The sequence below is a fragment of the Mustela lutreola genome, chromosome 4 (assembly GCF_030435805.1).
Source record: "Mustela lutreola isolate mMusLut2 chromosome 4, mMusLut2.pri, whole genome shotgun sequence".
Lineage (NCBI taxonomy): Eukaryota > Metazoa > Chordata > Mammalia > Carnivora > Mustelidae > Mustela > Mustela lutreola.
Window position 1 is genome coordinate 126,394,014 of NC_081293.1, and position 21,533 is coordinate 126,415,546.

The 21,533-nt window shown below is 39.7% G+C and overlaps 1 protein-coding gene across 1 annotated transcript in view; it reads right to left on the reverse strand.

The window, feature by feature from the left end:
- ABCB1 (ATP binding cassette subfamily B member 1) overlaps positions 1-21,533 on the reverse strand; it is a 104,176-nt gene that overhangs the window by 69,843 nt on the left and 12,800 nt on the right. Inside the window, exons 4-7 of the mRNA XM_059171010.1 lie at positions 15,500-15,671; positions 3,448-3,499; positions 1,268-1,459; positions 695-866 (exon numbers count right to left, since the gene is read on the reverse strand). Of these exons, the coding sequence (XP_059026993.1) occupies positions 695-866; positions 1,268-1,459; positions 3,448-3,499; positions 15,500-15,671 (588 nt within the window). The remainder of the gene's footprint in view (positions 1-694; positions 867-1,267; positions 1,460-3,447; positions 3,500-15,499; positions 15,672-21,533) is intronic.

Here is a 21,533-nt window from a genome sequence, read left to right on the forward strand (position 1 = left end):
ACTACTAAATAGGTACCTGAAGGGTACAAAAATACTGATTCGAAGGGGGCATGTGCACCCCAGTGTTCACAGCAGCACTACCAACAACAGCCTAATTATAAAAAGCCCAAACATCCATCTACTGATGAATGGATAAAGAACTGGTGTGTTTCTGTGTGAGAGAGTGTAAACATCTATACACACACTGGAATATTACTCAACCACCAAAAAGAACAAAATCTTGCCATCTGCAATGACATGGATAGAGCTAGAGTGTATTATGCTAAGAGAAATAAGTCAGTCAAGGACAAATATCATATAATTTCACTCACATATGGAATTTAAGAAACAAAATAAATGAATATAGGGGAAGGGAAGGAAAAATAAAATAAAAACAAAGAGGGAGACAAATCATAAGGGACTTAACTGTAGAGAACAAATTGAGAGTTGCTGGAGGGAGGGAGGGATGCACTAAATGGGTGATGGACATTAATAAGGCCACTTATGGAATAACTGAAAAAATTCTACTCCCGAAACCAATACTACACTATATATTAACTAATTTGAACTTAAATTAAAAATAAATAAATAAATAAAATAAAACCAAGTGTCAATTATATAGTCTGGGTCACCATATGATATAAAAACAGCCTTCCACCATGGGGGAAGGTGTAGTGGGGACCGTATAAAATCTGGATTTACATGCTTTACTCACCTTTGCCCAGATAGCAGCTGACAGTCCAAGAACAGGACTGATGGCCAAGATCACAAGGGTTAGCTTCCAACCACGTGTAAATCCCACTATAAAACCGATGAAAAACGTTGCTATTGACTGAAAGAACATTCCAATTTTGTCACCAATTCCTTCGTTGATTTTGGAGACATCACTAAAAGAATAGTGTTAGAAGTAAACATGAGAATTGCGGATTAGAACTGAATCCATTTCGCTGTTACGTTCTGAGTGTGGGGCAATTGGTTTCCATCCAGGATTTTGCTCAGAAACTTCCTCAGAAAACATCATGTTGTTGCTCTCCTGCACTGCTCTCAGATGACTCTGAGTCTGGCAGGTCTCCCTCATTCGTTGCTAGTCATGCAAATGCCTTCATGCCCTGCCAGGGTGGTAGGGACCAAAGAATGTATAAGGCATGGTTGCTGCTCAGAAGGAATTCGGTCTCATAATGACTTCTGAGTTATGCACTGATATCTCTGAACAGATCTGACAACCTCTCTTTTCATTTAAGAAGGAATAAGAACCGTGTCTGAGTTAAATGTAAGAGCAGGTACTTACTCCGTGAGCCGGGTGTTAAGCTCCCCCACGTCATGCACATCAAACCAGCCAATCTCCTGTCGCATGATAGCATGAAAAAACTGTTTCCTAATCCTGAGTATCTGTCTTCCAGCAGCTAGGCACCAGAAGGACACCTGGATGTAAGCAGCCACCAGCACTCCAGCCCCGATCCCACTGTAATAATAGGCATACCTGCAAAACAACGAGAACTCTCCACAGACACAGTTTTCTGATCGCCATGGCTGTCCCCACAGACCACTTGTACATATATTTTCAGTCACCTAGCTGCCTTTCCACCCTTAAATTAGAAGGGATGGTGACAGGCAGTATTGGTGGGTGGCCTCCAACTGCATCTACACCAATAGAGTGGGGTTGTGGCTTCTGCTTTGGCTCAAACCCCAGCTCTTCACTTTGCTGCTGTATCATCCCGGGCAAGTGGCTTGACCTTCCTAAAGCTCAGTCTTTTAATTTCTTATCTGCAGTGAAACGCAGATAAAAGTAGGAAGGCAGCAGTGCCTGCCATGCACTTCAGCCAGTGCTGGGCACCCAGTAAGCTTCAGAGGATATGCCAGTTACTAGGAAAGGCTCGTGCGATGCCTTGAAGCATCAGAGCATTGAGTAAGACCTACTGCTGTATTCCTGTCTACTTAGATTGCCTCGGGATGGGTTGATGAGCTCTTTGAGGTGTTTCTGCACATTGGAGAATAGAAAGAAGTGACAGAACCTGTCAGAAAGTGGAGCCCAGAGATGGAAATGGTCCCTTGGCCTTCTGGCAGAACACATAAGTCAAATAAAAAGTATTTTTACATCATCTTTCCAACTAGCCTTTGTGAGTTACCATAAAATGCTTAATGAATCAAGTACCACGCTTCCCAGTTTAAACTCAAACAATAAAAAATTCGACCATGTTCTAAACTAGACCCTTGATCATCTAGAAATGGTGAACTTATGTTTATTTGCTTGGAATCTTTATGTTTTTAAAAAAAGCAAACAAGTCTTGCACCTTACTAAATGAGTTCATTTTTAGGTTAAAGACAAATATTCTGAAATGAAATATGGGATTCCAATATTCCTATCTTTACAAGTTCATTACTTGCCACCCTCCAATAAAAAGTCTGGTATGAGCCACACAGAAGTTATAAAAATGATTATGTAACAACATAATCACGGAGATTACTATTCGCAACAGGGTGTTCAACCAGCAGGCATCTTGGTAAACACATCTCCCCGAGGTTATCCCTTGTGATTACAATGTATTTATCTGGGATGAGGTAATGAGAATACTAAATTATAGTTAATAGACAACTCAATAATTAATTATTATCCAAGTGTTAAGCAACATAGAAAGAAATGGCTCAAAAAAAAAAAAAAACCCCACTTAGCAAGCAGAATGCTTAAGGAGTTAATGTATTCTAAACCATCAGTCCACATTAATTCAAACAAAATACAGTTAAGTATTTGTAAGAGTATCACAAGACATTTCCATCTCAATATAAAAAAATGCCTCTCCATAGGAATATTTTCTTCTCATCTTTCAAAATATGATCAAGAATCTCTATTTTCTTCAAATCTAACAGATCATTTACAGGATAATGTGAAATCACTACTTTCTGATTAACCAACTAGTACCTTTGGACATTTCTTATAAGCTGTTTTGGGGAACAAACTTCGAGATACATAAATCATTAACAAAAGCTTCCCAGGGTGAATGAAGGTCAGAGGGACTATATTTATTCTGGGATGTTTTATTTCATTGTTTAGAATCTGATGCTGTGTTAAAGAAAAAATTATGTTGATTGATCTCATCATATCTTGACTAAAAGAACCCAGGAAGCAAGCTAATAATTACAAAGTCATTGTAAACATGTGATGCTTAATTTAATTACATTTTTTAAAAGCCACTTTGAACTCCTTTAATTTACCTGTTATGATATTCTATACTTACAATGCATATATATATATCTAATGTAGGCTTAACCTTGACTACAGCTCATACTGCAAATTCATTTCTTAAAAAGTAAAAAAAAAATTTACATTGTATCCTCCTAGAAAACTAACAATGGTATTATTCTTAAAAGTCTAACTCTTTATTATAATAAGGTAAAATTTTATGCTACAAAAATACAATGCTAAGTTGGATACAGAAAAGCTTAACAATAATAAGGAAAATGTCTAATTACGTGGTCATTTCCTCCTCCAGAATGTTGACGAAAGGTGGTTCATTTGGATTACCTAGATCACCACAAAACAAACATATACCATTATGTCTCTTTGTTCTCCATTAAAAATAAGCATGTAAAAATGACTCAAACTTGTGTCACTTAATAATTTACACAAAAATAGGTTAAACTGATGCTCTAACTATGTGGAAGCCTTATGGCATCCATTCAAATTCTTCACTGCTGGCCATGTGCAACCACACACAGACTTAATTCAGTGACATTTATTTGCAAGAAGAAAACCACATTTATTAAGAAGCAGTGTATCAGCTGGAATACTGGCATCCATGAATTAAAATATTTTATGAAATACTACTCTGAGATGACAGAGAGAAACTCTTTTCTAGGACCTCTATCCTGATAATTAAATACCACTGCATACTCAACATTAAAGCACTTAGCATTTAAATCTAGCACTGCATTTTTCCAGCTTTTATTTTTATTTAAAAAATATAAAACACAAAAGTTTATGGAATAAGCACCACCAAGCTCATCATGCAAGATTAGCAGAACCCCGGGGAATTTACATTTAGGGGTAATACAGAAAGTAAGAAAGTAATAGAAAGATGCAGAGACGACAGCTCAAAGCACATAGCCCAGAACGCTTTTTGCTCTGTATTGCCTTCGGTAAGGCAAGAAAACATGTAACCAGATGGATTTTTAAAATCAGCTATGAGATTGCTTCTGCTCTGTATTTTCAAGGACAAAATATTAAATAGCTAGCTGGGTAAGGATTTTTCTCCACATGCGAAAAAGATCTCCACATAATATCTTCTAAGACAGGAGTCTTAGAAGATCTCTCATTAGGGATTTTCAATCTTTTCCATCTAGCCCAGAAATGCTTCTAATTGGTATTCATTGTTGCTAGCATGTATTAATACCAAAGCAAGACAAACTTTCAAATCTAACTCTAAATCTGTCTGTTCATTGCTGCTACCAGTTTTCTCAATTCTAGAGGTAAGGAGCAAAGAGAATTTAAACAAATGGGGGCTTCTAGGTCCATAGTCACTTTAGACTGCTCGAAAAGCAAGAAATTATGTTAAAGGTCAAAATTGACTCCTTCATGTTTTTGTACAACACATACATACACTCACACACGTGTATGTATATCATAAAATAAATATATGTATGTAAATATGTATCTCTCATATATGAATATATGTATATGTGTATGTATATACATACAGAAATGTAGTCATCAGACTCTAACTTCAGCAAGTGCCTTCTACTTGTGCTTCAATTGTATCAAACTGTGCCAGTCAGAATAACAATGAGGCATTCAAATCATCTGACAGAGATAATTGCTACTGACCAATGAAATAACAACATTACATTCTCTGGACTCCCTCCAACCAACTTTTCTTTTCCTCCAATCAAATCTTATTAATTAAAAGTGCTCTGGCCCAGAGATTTTCCCTGCCTCTATGAGCTTCTCACAAAACGCTCATCCTTAGTTAGGCATGCCTTCACAAAGTCAAAACTTTAAAAAGATTTATTTTGGAGAGAGAAAGTAAGCATGTGCATAAGTGGAGGGATGGGCAGAGGGAGAGAATCTTCAAGTGGACACCCCACTGAGTGCAGAGCCTGACACGAGGCTGGATCCCACAACCCTGAGATCATGACCCAAGCCAAAACCAAGAGCCAGATGCTCAAGTGACTGAGCCACCCACATGCCTCACAGAATCAAAACTTTCAAGCTGAAATGACCTGAGAGATCATACAGTCCAATTACTTTTTACTTGTATAGATCTTAAAGGTTACGCCCAATCCAATAGTTATAAGGAAGAATGCTTAAATAGTATCCAAAAATTAATACTGTTTTTAAGTAGGAAAAGCCAGAAACTCTCTATATAACGTGTGTGTTTGTGTGTGTGTGTGTGTGTGTGTGTACATGCCTAACAATATCAACCAAATAATGAGTACCGGAAAGCCTAAGATTTAAGTGCACCTTTTGTTTTAATAAAATACTTGCTCAGACTCTTGACCACGTTCTCCTCCTCTGGCTTCCAGAACCTCCTTCTCCTCGTTCCTCCATGACTGTGATGCCTTTTAGTGTCATTCACTGATATCTCATGTTCTCTCTCTCCCTACAAGCCGGTGTTTCCCAGGCCTCCACGTACACTCCCAGGGTGACTCCAACCACTTCCACAGCTATAGGGATTCCCAAATCTGGACTGGAGCTATTCAAATCCTCTCCTTCCTCAAGGTCGGCGCTCTGGTTCAGGACCCGTCAGCCCATTCCTCTCCTCTAATGAGAGATCCTAACTTGTTTTTCTACTCAATCAGGTCTTCACATTGTCATCAGATTTTATTTTTGCCAACAACAATATAACCATGCTGGGGCACCTGGGTGGCTCAGTTGGTTAAGTGTCTGACTCTTGATTTGGGCTCAGGTCATGATCTCAGGGTTGTGGGGCTGAGCACTGCATTAGGCTCCACAATGGGGTGTGGAGTGTACTTGAGATGCTCTCCCTCCCTCTGTCCCTACCTCCCCCCCCATGCTCTCGCTCTGTCAAATACACACACACACACACACACACACAATGTATGTGTGTGTGTGTGTATCTTCCATGAATAGCCTTCAATGACAGTCACTGCATCAAAAATAAAGTCCAAGATCCATAACATGTCATATTAGCACCTTTTCAACCTTGTCACAATATATCTGACAGGATAACATTTTTGAAAGGTCAATGAATGATCTTCCAAACATTTTCTTTACCCCCACACCTTTCTCGTTTCAGCACTAGGGCACTGTACAGTCTCTGTCTGGAGGGAGGTTTGTTGCAGCATTAAAAAAAAATAATAATAATGTCCGAGGTTTTTCTTGGTTTCTCTGTTCCTGAAGCATTTGTCCTTGGGTACTGGAGAGTACACAGACCATGACAAAGTATTTTGATTAAATGTCATTAGGCTGAGCTCCACCCTTTTAGACAGAAGAATATTTTTCACACCCTGAGATTCAGCAGAGAAGTGATGACAACTTTCTTTCTCCAAGCTTCTATTCATTCTCCTTTCTCTACCAGTAATGCCTTTTACCACATTTTTCCCCTTCTGATAACGATTCCTTCTCCATGAATATGTTCAAGTAAGACCGCGTCTCAAATGGCTTACCCCTAGTAGAGTGACTCACCTTGTCAGAGAACTCCAGAGTAACCGACACATGACTCAATTGACTAAGTCAATGCTAGAACTATGGGGATCGATATCTATCTCTGCTTCTCATGCCCACTGGCATGGCCCCTGCATAAATGGACTCCCTTAGTCTTCTTTGTCTCCTCAGTACCCTGCTCTACCTGCTGTAACCTAGCTTGTTCCAAAGGTTTACAAGTGGTTTCACAAAGCCACCACACATGCAGATGACTGCACAAAATATTCCATCCAATCATTCTATTTTGTATGTAAGTGCTTCATATAAGATTAAAAAGATAGACTAAACCAGTACCTTACTACCCAAGCAAGACTTCAAAGAAACCACAACGGAGTAGTGCCCATCACCAAGACCAAAGACTCTATGCTATTTAAGGATCACACTACATTGCATTTTTATCTGACACAAATATCTCAGTATGTTTCCTAATTTTACCTACTGAACACTTAAGAACAGTATGAATAAAAGTATGAGACATAAATACGTTTTGCAATTTTCCTAAGGGAAAAGGAGAGTGTATTATAAGAGTGATTTTTAGAACCCATCTGCCACAGAGCTTTCATGTGAGGCACTATTTCAGACACCAGAGACACAACCTAGCATGAGAAATCCATTTTGTTCTAATCGTATTGGACTTCTGCACAAACAGGAAATGCTTTTACTTTCAGGCCCAAACCTCCAATGCTGAAATTTCTAAGATAGTTTTTCCCAGGAACTTCCTCTCTCCCTGCCCCCGATGCCTTTCTTCCCACTTGACAAGAAGTAATAAACAAGTAATCCAATAAATCCACAAGATAATTTTTAAGTAATAAATCTTGTTGAGATAAGCAGTAATGCTATAGTGACTTTCAGGTGAGTTAGAGACAAAAGGTCTTTCTGAGGGAGAAGTGAAAGTTAAGAAGCCCTTACAGAGAGATGGGCAGTTTCTGCAACACCCCAAGCCAAGAAGAAAAAGGGAACACTCAGAGAACGGAGAGAAGGCTGCTGCGGGTGGGGTAAGCAACGAGACTGATGGGCAGGAGGGGGTAAGGTCATGTGAGCCATACTGGCCAGTGAAAGGAGTTTCTATTTATTCCATGCAACAGAAAACCACTGGGAGAGCTGTGACCTGACTTGGGTTTGTAAAAGCTCACAGCGACAGCTTGTGAAGAACTGGATACAGCTGGGCAAAGTGGAGTTAGGAAGTTAGAGTCACATCGGCGGCGACGAGCATGGCTCCGTGCACAGGTTGCAGCCAGAGATATTTCTGGTGGGCTCTATGTGGAGTGAGCTCAGCGCTGTGGCGGGTGGTAGCAGAGCAGACAATTAGCAGAGATCCTGGCTCTGAGCTCCCTCCCACCTCTTTCAACCAAGGAAGGCTCTCCATGAAGATGACGTTCCATGAGAGACATTATATACTCTGGTGATGGGGGGCAGTGTGATGAGATGAGCCACAAGGGGCATTCTAGCTCAAGAACACTAGGATCCCAGTCCTTCCAGTCTTCCTGTGCAGGAAGCTCCATCAACCACATGCAAGCGGAATTGGGGCCTTTTACCTAGATGATCAGTCCCTCCATCACTGGCCCAGGCTAGAGCCTGCTGCTCAGTGAGGCTGGGCTTAGTGCAGGGGACAGGTGACTCCGGGAGCCACACTCTCCTCAGGTGTGCTTTCTTCACATCCCTGGCCTGAAGAGCTACATCTCATGGCTGCCTTGCCTGACATACCTATAAGCAAATGTACAGGATGTCTTCGTAGAGAAAACACCAAGTGAAAATTTGTATACCACAATTTTCAGCAGAGTTTGAAACCACTAATAGTAGAGTTGACAAAATATTAGACTAAAAGGTAGCTCTGAAAACTAGCAAGCAATTCCATTGTATTTACATGGCTTCAACTTCCTTGCTCTTGCCTTCTATAGATTAAATAAATTATGATTAATAGATTAATAAATTATGGATTTGGGCCAAGTTCTAGGCCTCTTTTTGCCTATGAAATTCCATGATTCAATCTTTCATTAGGTTCATTCCATTTTTTAAGGATCAGAAATAGGTCAAATATCATCTACATATCTTTTTTAATGTTGTCTTTACTATAAATTGGAGAGATGATATGGTAGCTAATCTACATTTTGGCTTGAAAAGCATTCTCCTAATAATCACACACACACAAAAAATCTGGCTATATTCTACTACTATTCTAGAAATACTAGCCATATCTTTTTTTTTTTTTTTAAGATTTTATTTATTTATTTGACAGACAGAAATCACAAGTAGGCAGAGAGAGAGGAAGGGAAGCAGGCTCGCTGCCGAGCAGAAAGCCAGATGCGGGGAAAGCCTGATGCGGGGCTCGATCCCAGGATGCTGGGATCATGACCTGAGCCGAAGGCAGAGGCTTTAACCCACTGACCCACCCCGGGTGCCCCATACTAGCCATATCTTTAACATTAATACAAACTTCAAAAAATGCCATGCTGAAAGTATACTTCCAAATATGTTGTCAATATTGGATACTCAATTTTCTAGAAATTGAGCTCTAAGAATTTTTCTAGTGAAATGGTTAGGGGCAGAGGAAAGCCTTGAGCAAATGCAAGAAAATAGAGCCATTATGGAAATTTTTACAAAATACTTAGAATTCAAATATTATCTATATCATTCTACTTTGGAGCATACAAAATGCTGGCCTTGAGGGCACACGGGGCAATGTTTTGTGTACGTCAAAGTCTTGAAACACACACTCAAGGTCTGTACATGATTTATTCACTCATAGTTAAAGCAGCAAAATACAGATGATGTTGTGAGGATAATTTTACAGATAGTTTTCATGTTCCTCACAAGTTTTATAGCAAGGGAATGGAAATGATAAATATGAAAGTAAGCTCTTTCCACATTTCCCCTTCTTGTCTGAATTATGAAACTATACTAGATTTTGAGTGACTTACATTTTCTCCATTCCTTGGCTACCAGTGTGGAGGAAACAAAATAGAACCAACCCTAATATAGTTATGGAGAAAGAAAAAAGCCATCAGGGTGGGTGTATCATAAATTGAAGCATTAGAGACAATAAGTAATCAAGTGTGTATTGAACGAGTACCTAGGGCTGACAACCACCACAAGGCATGCAAAACACCCTCCGTATCCCTTAATTTCTGGATCAGCGTGTTATCTTTAGCATTCTCCTTTCTGCGTGTCCCTCTGTCTCCTCCAGTGCATGGGCTTGGGACCAGACTGCCTGGGCTCGAATCCTTATTACCATCTCTATGACCAGAGGCAATTTAAATTTACTCAACCCTCTGGACCCCTTTCCTAATCTGTCAAGAATGAAGGAGTCCATACATGTAATGTACTAAGAAGAGCGCCCACAAATCTTAAATGCTCAGTAAACGTTAGTTTTAGTTATTGTAAACGATGGAGTCTTTTCTCAAGGCTCAAGGCTCTCACTCTTTCTACGTTTCTCTACATCCTATCCCAGGAGGTTTAACATCCCTTCCACTCAAATATTGTCCACTCTCTAGTCTTTTTCTGAAAGCCAAGATTCAGTCTTATTTCTTCAACTGCCTGGCTGTCATTTACAGTTGTACCCAACCTGTCACCTTCAACACATGTCTAAAATCACAATCGTCTTTATCTGTGCATTTCCAGAAAGTTTAAAGTCTCCCGAGGAAGATGAGAATTCACGGAATATGACAGAAATTCAGCGGTGGTTAATTTTTGTTCAGCAAAGTTGTATAACAAGACCAGAGAGTTCCCCAGGCCTGAATCATCAGAGATTTTCAGGCAAAGGAAAATTCTAAAAACAAGATAAAGACAGATGGGAGTAGGGTGTCAAGAAATCAGGTCCACAACAAAAAGAGCAGGACAAAGAAAGGCCCATGTCTAATTATCAGGACAAGACATCGGCAGAAAAGAAAGACCTCTTGCAGGGGTTTACTGTAGCAGCATAGAGGGATCTGCTCACTTTAAGTTTTAAGAGCTGTCTGGTTAAACCCAATGTTTACTGTAAAACTCTCAGGCTTTAAAAGCCTTAGCAAATCCAAGTCTCCTCTACATAAGGAATACTTCTTGTCCAGAAAGGAGGTTCTGGTCCTTAGTCTACTCCCATGGAGAGGTAATAGGTATTACAGTGGGAGGGCAAAAGAAGAAAGGTCAGAGTGTCAGGGTCCTGGGAGTCCAGTAGACTGGCTCTGCCTCCAGAAACATCAGGGAGCTCATTTGCTCTCATCTCTAGGCCCAGCATCAAAGCCTTTGAGGCTGTCCCCACAAATGATTTGTTATCTGGAAATGGCAATCTGCAGACAAGCAGGTGAGCGACAGGGAACTGAGTGTCCCTGACTAAAAATTGCAGTAGAGATTGCACACTGCTTCTGGAAACACACGGAAGGATATATAGCAGGGTAGTGGCAATAAGGGGTGGTGCTGAGAGAAGGATATTAACTTATTTCTTCCTCAATATTTATTTTAGAGGAATTTCACTTGTTACATAGAACATGTTTATTTTGTGCAGGAGAGAGGTATGATGCTGATCAAATCTGGTTATCACGTCCTCTTGGACCCCTCCTATGATTCTTATATATGGAGTCAGGTGCCCTTCTCCTTTCCCAGGTATTTTGTGCATCTCTGTATCACAGCACTAATACCCACATTCGTGGGTTCATGTATTCATTCCTCCCACTCCACTAAGTCTCTTGGAGGGTGGGAATGAATACTTAGGACATGTACTGTGCCTGGCATGTGGAACAGTTTAGCACAAATTTACAGGTTGAAGAATTGAAGATAATAACCCCCCCATTCAGTGCCCGACCTCAGGGACTGGTGATCCTTTACCGGAAAGAGTCAGAAGGTAAATACTTTAGGCTTTGGAGACCATATGGTCTCTGTCACAATAATTCTACTGCACAGAGGAGTGTCAAAAAAGCCACCAAAAATATGCAAATGAATGGGCATAGCTGTATTCCATTAAAATTTTATTTGCAGATACTGAAATTTCAATTTTATATAATTATCCTGTGTCAAAAAATATTGTTCTTCTGGGGCGCCTGGGTGGCTCAGCGGGTTAAATCCTCTGCCTTCGGCTCAGGTCATGATCCCAGAGTTCTGGGATCGAGCCCCGCATCGGGCTCTCTGCTCAGCGGGGAGCCTGCTTCCTGCTCTCTCTCTCTCTCTCTGCCTGCCTCTCCACCTACTTGTGATTTCTGTCAAATAAATAAATAAAATATTAAAAAAAAAAATATTGTTCTTCTTTTCTTTTTTTCCCCCAATGATTTAAAAATAGAAAACCATCCTTTAGCTCACAAGCAGTACAAAATTAGTCAACAGGGGTGCCTGGGTGGCTCAGTGGGTTAAAGCCTCTGTCTTCGGCTCAGGTCATGATCTCAGGGTCCTGGGATCAAGCCCCGCATCAGGCTCTCTGCTCAGTGGGGAGCCTGCTTCCCTTCCTCTCTCTCTGCCTGCCTCTGCCTACTTGTGATCTCTATCTGTCAAATAAATAAATAAAATCTTTAAAAAAAAATTAGGCAACAGTCCAGATTTGACCCCTGGGCCATCGTTTGAGGACCTTGCCTTCTCAGGCATGGCTAGTGGTTCACAGTTACTAAGGAAATGCTGCTGAAATGTACAATTATCCACATCTATAACAAGGACTGAGTAACTCTAGATATGTCTCAAGCTTTAAACAATATAAAAATAAGTGTCATAGAGTTCTGTAAAGATGAAATGATATAAAAAACCATATCATCATTCCAAGTTATGTAGGTTTTCTGTGAAGAACATGGAAGCATGAGTTTACTAATGACATGACCATGGTAATGACCATTTACTGAGTGCTTTTTATAAACTAGGCCCTGTTCTTTGAGCCTTAAATGACTAATCCATTTAATTTTCACAACCACTCCATGAAATATGTTCTACATAGAATATGTTCTACGTAAAAGAACATTAAAAAGTCAACATTTTTATAGACAAGGAAATTAGAATATGAAGAAATCCCCCAAAGCTCAAAACTAAAAAATGGTGAAGGTAGGGAGGCTGTGGCCAGGCAGTCCAACTCCAGAGCCTGCTTCTAACATTGAATATGGTTTCTCCTAAAAGCCTGATAGAAGCACAGTTCAAAGCTTTCCCAAGATTAGAAGAGTGAGCTAAAGGAGGAGTACAGGCGAGGAATGCAATGTCAACTACAACCCCAGCTGGAAAACACGTATTGCAGGCATCTATGAAGGAGCCTGCTGTGACCAGCCCATGCAGTCATTCTCCAGTCTGGGAGACTGATCAGTAGACAAACACACAGGCCTCTCAGGGAGCTAGTCTCTGCACCTGGACCACTGTCTGGGAACTCATTCATGCTTATTAGATAAATGAGTCTGATTACTGTCCATCTCATCATATCTGCAGGAGGTAGACATAGTCATGATTAGTACTCCCACTTAAAGAAATCTACTGTTTTTTCATAAAGTAAGAGATAATATCTGGGTAATGAAAATATAGTGTATAAAAATCTTGGTGGCTCAGTGGGTTAAAGCCTCTGCCTTTGGCTTGGGTCATGGTTTCAGGGTCCTGGGATCGAGTCCCACATCAGACTCTCAGCTCAGTGGGGAGCCTTCTTCCTCCCCTCTCTCTGCCTGCCTCTCTGCCTACTTGTGATCTTTCTGTGTGTCTCAAATAAATAAATAAAATCTTTTTTAAAAATCTTAATGCAGTTTCTAAAAAAAGGCCACTGGACATTACAGTAGTTGAGAATCAGCATGGGCACAGATGGGGGCATCTGGATGGCTCAGTGGGTTAAGCGTCTGCCTTCAGCTCAGGTTATGATCTCAGGGTCCTGGGATCAAGTCCCACATTGGGCTCGCTGTTCAGCGGGGAATTTGCTTCTCCCTCTACCCTCCTCTTGTATGCTCTCTCTCTCTCTCAAAAAATAAAATAAAATCTTAAACCAAAATGAATGGGCACAGATGTACACATAAGATCTACTGGGCTACCAGAGTACTAAAGAGTTGATTCTTCCACTGTAATGTGTTAGGAAAACTAACTCCAAAGAATATTGCCAGATACAGCATGCAGAGGAACCAATAAGCCTAGCGCTGTGAACTTCCTTTGGGTGAATGGTATAAAAGAAAGGGGCCAATTCCAAGATGGATCTTCTGGCAGCTCCTTCTGGATACCATAAAAGGACATAATAAACTCACAGGAATTTTACATAGCTCAAACATACTTTAAAATTTTCTGGCCCAACTCCTATCTGCATTCACAGAACTCAAGTAAGCCAGCCTCAAGGTAAACAATGCATTCTTCAGAATTACAAAAATGGGGTTCCTAGGACCACTGACAGGTATCAAATAATCTATAAATACCCCAAATCAGTATGAATATTTATACGCACATTTTGGGGGAAAAGATTCATAACATTCATCAGAGACTAAAAATTGAAAAAGCTATGTGAATATCCATGTATTGTCAAATGTATTCTCAAACAGACATTTTCAAAAGCTCTACCACTTGAGCGCACACCAGGTTGTAAGTCTTTGGGAAGCTGAGTTTTAATCAATCTAGGCTTGACCAAAGGTGACTTGATTGCTCAGAGATATCAACCAGTTCCTCCTCGGTCAACTGTGAATGTGAGAGTGTGTATGGCTCCCAAATCTTTTCAATGGTTCAGTCTCTTTCCTGCTCTCCTGGAAGACTGTTTTATTTTTTTATTTTTTTTATTTTTTTTAAAGATTTTATTTATTTATTTGACAGAGAGAAATCACAAGTAGATGGAGAGGCAGGCAGAGAGAGAGAGAGGGAAGCAGGCTCCCTGCTGAGCAGAGAGCCCGATGCGGGACTCGATCCCAGGACCCTGAGATCATGACCTGAGCCGAAGGCAGCGGCTTAACCCACTGAGCCACCCAGGCGCCCTGGAAGACTGTTTTAGATCTCCTTCCTTTATCAGCCATGTGTCTTACTTCTCACTTCACTGAGAAAATTGAAGTAATCCCAAGAAAACTTCCACAAATTCTCACCTCCTCCTTAAGCCAGCTTTGGGCGCTGGCACTCACATGTTCTCCATTTCCACCCATTACAGTGGATAAGTTTATCTGTGCTTCTACCTAAAGCAAGTATTCCTTTGGGGCATTATATTCCATCCTTTGTCAAGGACATCATGCAAACAACTCTCTTCCCTCACTCTCAAAGCATCATTTTTCTTCTCTATCTTTTGGATCATTTCTACTAGCATACAAATAAGCTATTATTTCTTCCATCCTAACACACACACAAGCTATTATTTCTTCCATCCTAATACACACACACACACACACACACACACACACAACTTCTCTTGGCCATATTTCTCCAAGGAGCCCAACCTGTGACAATACCCAAAGTTAAGTTTCTGGTATTTACTGCCCAAACCTACTGTCTTTTTTTTTTTTTTTTTTTTTTTTTGGTCTTTCTTGATAGTAACTGCATCCAGATACAGTCTATTCTGCTTCTCAGGCTACACATTTTAGAATCATCCTGGACTCCTATCTCTGACACCCATATCTATCATGTCAAAGAATCTCATGACTGATTCCTACTTATCATTTGATGTCTAGATTAGGTGGGTTTTTTTGTTTTGTTTTGTTTTTTTACCTCTTCCTGAAACTTCCTGGGATTTTTCTGACTTAACAGAGCTATCTTTTTCTACATATCTCTGCCAGCACTTCCAAAGTGGATTCTGATGCTTGTGAATATTATCTTCTCAAACTACCAATTACCAATTGGTACCAACTACCAATAGGAACTGTAGGCCAGATCCCTTCAACTTCCACACAGGTAAACCCACTAGTATATTTACTAAGAGCTAAACATTGCTTTTAGGTGACAGGTTTTTAAGTTTCCAATAAAATCAGTGCTGCAAATAATACTTACTTCCATTAGTTGTGTTTATGAAAGTTACGTTTCCTGCAATTCCTGCATTTGCAAAGCTATCTGTCATGTTTCCAAACACCAGCATCATGAGGGGGAGTGCAGCTCCATGGATGATGGCAGCCATTGTCCCCACCAGCATATACAACTTATCAAGCCAATTTGAGTAGCGAAACTGAAAAAAAAAAAAAAAAGAAATGTAAAGAAGAGGAAAAATTAGCACAGTTTTTTTTTTTAAATAATTTTTATTTTTTATAAACATATATTTTTATCCCCAGGGGTACAGGTCTGTGAATCACCAGGTTTACACACTTCACAGCATTCACCAAAGCACATACCCTCCCCAATGTCCATAATCCCACCCCCTTCTCCCAAACCCCCTCCCCCCAGCAACCCTCAGTTTGTTTTGTGAGATCAAGAGTCACTTATGGTTTGTCTCCCTCCCAATCCCATCTTGTTTCATTTATTCTTCTCCTACCCACTTAATTAGCACAGTTTTATGGATAGTTTGCTCTACTTTCCAAATACATCCAAAATCCTAACATTTCTCATTTCTAACAATCCTAACAATCTCATTTCTACTACTACTACTACCATCCTGGTCCAACCTAAACAATTATGATAGCCTAATTCTAAATGGGCATTTGACTCTTATACTGAGTTCTGACCTACTTATTCATATTGGACTCAGTTTGTCTTCTTTTCTTATATATGAGGTTTGACGAAAGGGATCGGACATTCTGGAAAATTGTAAAATTCTTTAAAGGTACAACTATAAAAGTATGTATTTGTTCTTCTGATTTCCAAGGGTAGAAACCACTTTTCATCTCAATTTTTTTTTAACCAAGAAAAATCTTTACTGTCAAAGTCCCCTCTGAGGCCACCACTAAGGAAGTATTTTGCTGCTTTGGAAAATTGCTTGAGTAAAAGATCTGCCACATAATGAAATTAGCATGAAGGTAAAATTATCTGAATGCAATCAGGCCTCAATAGTAAGAAGGAAGGAGAAAGGAAGAATCCATTATATGCATGCTTCCCCAAAAGAGATTTCCTTAAAAGGTAGAATATAGCCATAATGCCTGACCAATGTAGATGTACATAATCTCTTTAATCATAGGCAGGTCAAAAGTAAAGACAGCTTCTCTAGATCCAGAAAGTGATGAGAACAGACAGTAATGGGAATGGGCTCAAGGCTCTGTGGCAGTCCACTTGAGAAGAAATCAATACTTCTGCCATATTATTCAAGGAACTAGTTAAGGACTGAAAGACAACCAAATGAAAGAAAACAGACAGATGAAGCATTCTGTGAGGGTTTGTGGATAAACCCCAATGCAGGGGATTGTCCTGTGGTTGCATGAGGTAGAGTCAGCAGGTTTGTAATCTAGGGAGGAGAGTGGATAAAAAAAGAATCATAGGTCTAGGCAGGGAACCTAAACCAAAACAAAGATCAAGATCAGGCAACATAAAAGACACATCAGCAGAAAGATTTGAGACAAGGAGACAGAAACCAATCTTAAAGTTAGCTAAAAAGGAACTAATAGTAGTAACAACTAGGAATACGTACAGAATTGACAAGTGGAGAAATAAAAAGCAGAACAGTTCTTGGCAGTAGTGACTGGCAGCTCATGAAGTAGGAAAGCATTGGTAAAGCTGAGCTTTAAAATTAGCAAAAATTCAGGGTGCCTAGGTGGATTGGTTAAGTGTTCAACTTTTGGTTTTGGCTCAGATCATGATCTCAGGGTCGTGAGATCAAGCCCTGTGTCAGACTCTGTGCTCAGTGTGGAGTCTGTTTGAAGATTCTCTCCCTCTGCCTCTCCCACATATTTTCTCTCTCTTTCAAATAAATAAATATTTTTTTAAAATTAGCAAAAATTCAAGTTTGGTGGAAGAAAAATATCTAATATATACTTAGGTCTTTGCATTCAAACTTTTTCTAGGGGCACCTGGGTGACTCAGTCAGTTAACCATCTGACCCTTGGTTTCAGATCAGGTCGTGATCTCATGGGTTTCGAGATTGAGCCCGGCATTGCGTGAAGATTCTCATCCTCTACCCCGACAGGAGCAGAGCACAAAAGCCTCTCTCTTTCTATCTCTTAAATAAATAAATATTTTAAAAAAATTTCTAGCTCTTAGAAAAGCAAGCTCAAATTTGAGTTAATGACATATCCATAATCAATAACATCCTCTTCTTTATAAACTAAAACAGGGAAAATGTGGTTTTTGGCACTTCTTTCATATTTTATTGAAACACAAGCTAAATTTTGTCATTATTTACTTTGTCTTAACTAAGCATTCATCCATCTCTTCAAAAAAAAACATAAATAAGGGGCGCCTTGTTTAGGCGACTGACTGCCTTCAGCTCAGGTCATGATCCCAGAGTCCTGGGATCGAGTCCCACATCGGGCTCCCAGCTTCATGTGGAGTCTGCTTCTCCTTTTGACCTTCTCCCCTCTCATGCTCTCTCTCACTCTCTTTCTCTCAAATAAATAAATAAAATATTTTTTAAAAAACATAAATAAGGAGAAAGAGATGGACAGAAGCCATTTATTTTCTCTTAGAGACTCCTTTAAAGTGGATAAAATATCATGTTCCTTAGTAGAGGAAGAGAAAATAGTTGATATACAAAGATTTCTCTCATCACCACTCCCATAGGATCTTTTACTACCAAAACTAGTCACTGACCATAATAAAAACAAGCAGGCCACTAATATAAATATTTACTCAATGCCTACCCAATGACTAAGAAAAGACAGATAAACACCAAAGGTGTAAGTCTTGCCGTCAAAGTGCTTAAAAAGGAGAAGGAAGGCCAAGCAAAGAAGTATATGCAATCTATATACTGCACGCTAAGACAGCGTAGTGTATGCAGTAAAGCAGACATAAAAAAGAGCAAATGGTCATTTCCTCCTTTGTGGAAAAGCCCCACAGAGGAGGTTTTTCATCTTCCCAGGCTTGAAAGTTTGGCATGTGTTCAGAAGCAAGAAAGAAGGCGTTCCAGCCAAAAAGAACAGGCAGCAGAGCAGTATGCTCAGAGAAGATGGGGGTATGTGGTGTAGAAGCAGTAATAAAAAGCTGACTGGCCAAGAAGCACCCTTCACGGAGTGAGGGCAAACCAGAGGAGACAAGAGTTGGAGGGAAGGGACACAGGAAATTTCTTTTTGTGCTATTTGATTTCCAGGATGATGGCTCATCCTGGAAATGCTATCCGAGAATGCTCATGGAAGGAATTCTGAGTTTGGAACGCAGTTTCATGATACTGACGTATATAGCAGAAGTCATGTGAGTTGGATAAGATCATCCAGGAAGAGAGAAAGAGTGACTGGGATCAAGAATAATTTGAAAATGAAGTAATCAAGACAGCATGTTGACTGGGGCAAAAGGAAAAGCAAGAGAACGGACACCTGACAGGGAAGCAACATCGAGGACAGACTAGTTAATGAAGTCTCACACATGTTTACAGGTACATCAGGCACAGTGGTGACTGGTAAACAAACAGGAAGGAAACTGAATTGGGCAACATCCTACAGAACAAAGAAAAAAAATGTTTCAAGAACCTGAGTAGATGGATCATTAGTGGATCTTATATCTAATGGGTAAACAAGATATCCCCATGATGCCCCAGCACCACTCAGCTTCAAGGGGGTACAAGTCCTTTCACAATGGAAGGGTTCAATATGTCATCACCTTAACCAAGTGATCAAATTTAGTATTGTGGAGAAGTCAAATATTCTGACATTTGATATTTCCAGATATGAGACATGAAGCACACAGCATCCCCCACACAATCTTCTTACCGCAAAATATGTAATGTGAATGTATTTATAATTTTCAGAATATTAAAAATGTAAGCCATAGAAGAACAAGTGAAATGATGCCATAAGAAAGCAATAAAAAGAGTCTAGAAGATGAAGCATTCTATAGGACAAACAGTATAGTCTTTTCAGCATGTATAGTCATTTCAGTCATTCAACAGTATATCATTTCAGTCATTTTGAACAAGAAAGCTTCTAGACTTGGAAAACACAATATCTAAGTGATGTCACTGACTAGATCCTCTTTCAAACAAATCAATTGTAAAAGACATTTCTTTTCAGAGATAACAGGAAATATGTGAACGTGAACTGGACATTACATAATATTAAGGAATTAGTCCTCACTTTATTAAATTGAACACTATGTTATGTTTTATAAGAAAATGTCATGTAGGAAAAATTTTGAGGTGTGTCAACAGGCAGCTTTGCAAGAAACATCACAAAATCTATAATTTCAGGTGAAATCGGAGGCAAAATGTTAACAGTTGTTAGATACAAACAATGGGTATATGAGCATGACTTTTATTGTTCTACTTTTCCATATGTCTGAAAGTCTTCACAATAAAACTTGGTAAAGGGAGAATGGTTCTCAAATAGGCAAAACTTAAGCTTCATCTCAAGCTAGAAGGAACAAGCTAAGAGTAGGCACAGATACAAACACGTTTCCAAGAACAAGGACAAAGCAGACAGAGCTCAGAACCTCATGTTTACTTGTGACAGGAGGCAAGACTGATTTCTGGAGACAAAGTAATAAGATTTGAGGAAAGTAGTAACATAAGACTAAGTAGCACAAAGGCCTCAGTGAAATGTCTAGTTCTATCACTTAATAGGAAGGGAAGTTTGGGGAAAATAATCTCTTAACAATACCTCAGTATCTACATTTATAAAATGAGGAAAATATTCATATAGGCAGCAAGCCTCACATGGTGGTTGTAAGAATGAAAGTGAGAAATAAACTTTAATTAGGCACACAATATAATATAAGCAAGTACTGTTATGGGTTTAGGAAATGTAAAAATTAATAAGACTGTTCATTAGTTTACAGTGAAGGAAACGAAAACAATGTTGTGACACATCAGGTAAAATGTCAGACAGAGGCTTAAACTAATTATAATCAGAGCCCTTCAAATATAAGGAAATGTAAGATGTTTGGCTAGATATTGATAAGAAAGATAGGAGGCCTGCACCTAGAACTATGTAGAAGGAAGGATGATACATAAAGGCAAGTGGTTTAGGTAATATTCAGTAGGCTTGATGGTTAACTTGACTTACCATGGTGCCTGGGTTGGAGAAAGAAGTCAATGAATCCATTAATTTATTCATTCATTCAACGTTCGAAAGATTATTTAAGAAACTAGTAAGGCTCATGTTTGGTTCTAGGTAGTGGCAACAACAGTGAAAAAGACAAGCTACCCGTCCTCATAGAGTATACACTCAAATGCAAATAGAAAAAGGGGGGATTGATGTATTCAATATTCACTCAGTATGTAAATACCTAGTAAAGAAAACATATAAAAACTCCCTCCCTCATAGAGCTTAGACCACAATGACAGCAGAGTCAGCTGGCTTAGCCTGCCTGGTTAGGGACTTCCTGTCTGAGAAGACAACATTTGAGCTAAGACCTCAATGACAGGAAGGATATAGTTAGTTTCTTGATGATCTGGAGACAGAACATTTCAGGCAGGAAAGGCAAATGCAAAGGTCCTGTGGTGAACAAAAGCTCTGTGTATCTCAAGGACCAAACAGAATCATCACTGTGGCAAGGACAGAGTACAGGAGGTTTGTCTGCAATGAGATCAGAGACGAGCCAGAGGACAGATTACACAGGGCCTTTCCAGCCAGAGGAATGACTCTGGGTTTTACTCTAAACTTCCCAACTAAATACAAAAGAAAGGCAGGAACTGAGGAGATTTTATGTGGCTACCAAGGATAGAATGGCTTTCAGGAGAGCAGAAATGGAGCAAGGGGACCAACAATACAGAATGGCTGAGAGAACAAAGCCTTGGCCAGGTGTGGTAGGCACTATAATGCCCCTGCTCCGTACACAGGTCCATATGCTAATCCCAGGAAACTGTGAATGTTTCCTTACATGGTAAAAAGGACTTTACAGATATTAAGGATCTTGAGATAGGGCCTGTATTATAGATCCTGTATTATCCACGTGGACCAAATGTAAAAACAAGGATACTTATAAGAGGGAGTGGGGGGTGGGGTGGGGTTCAGAC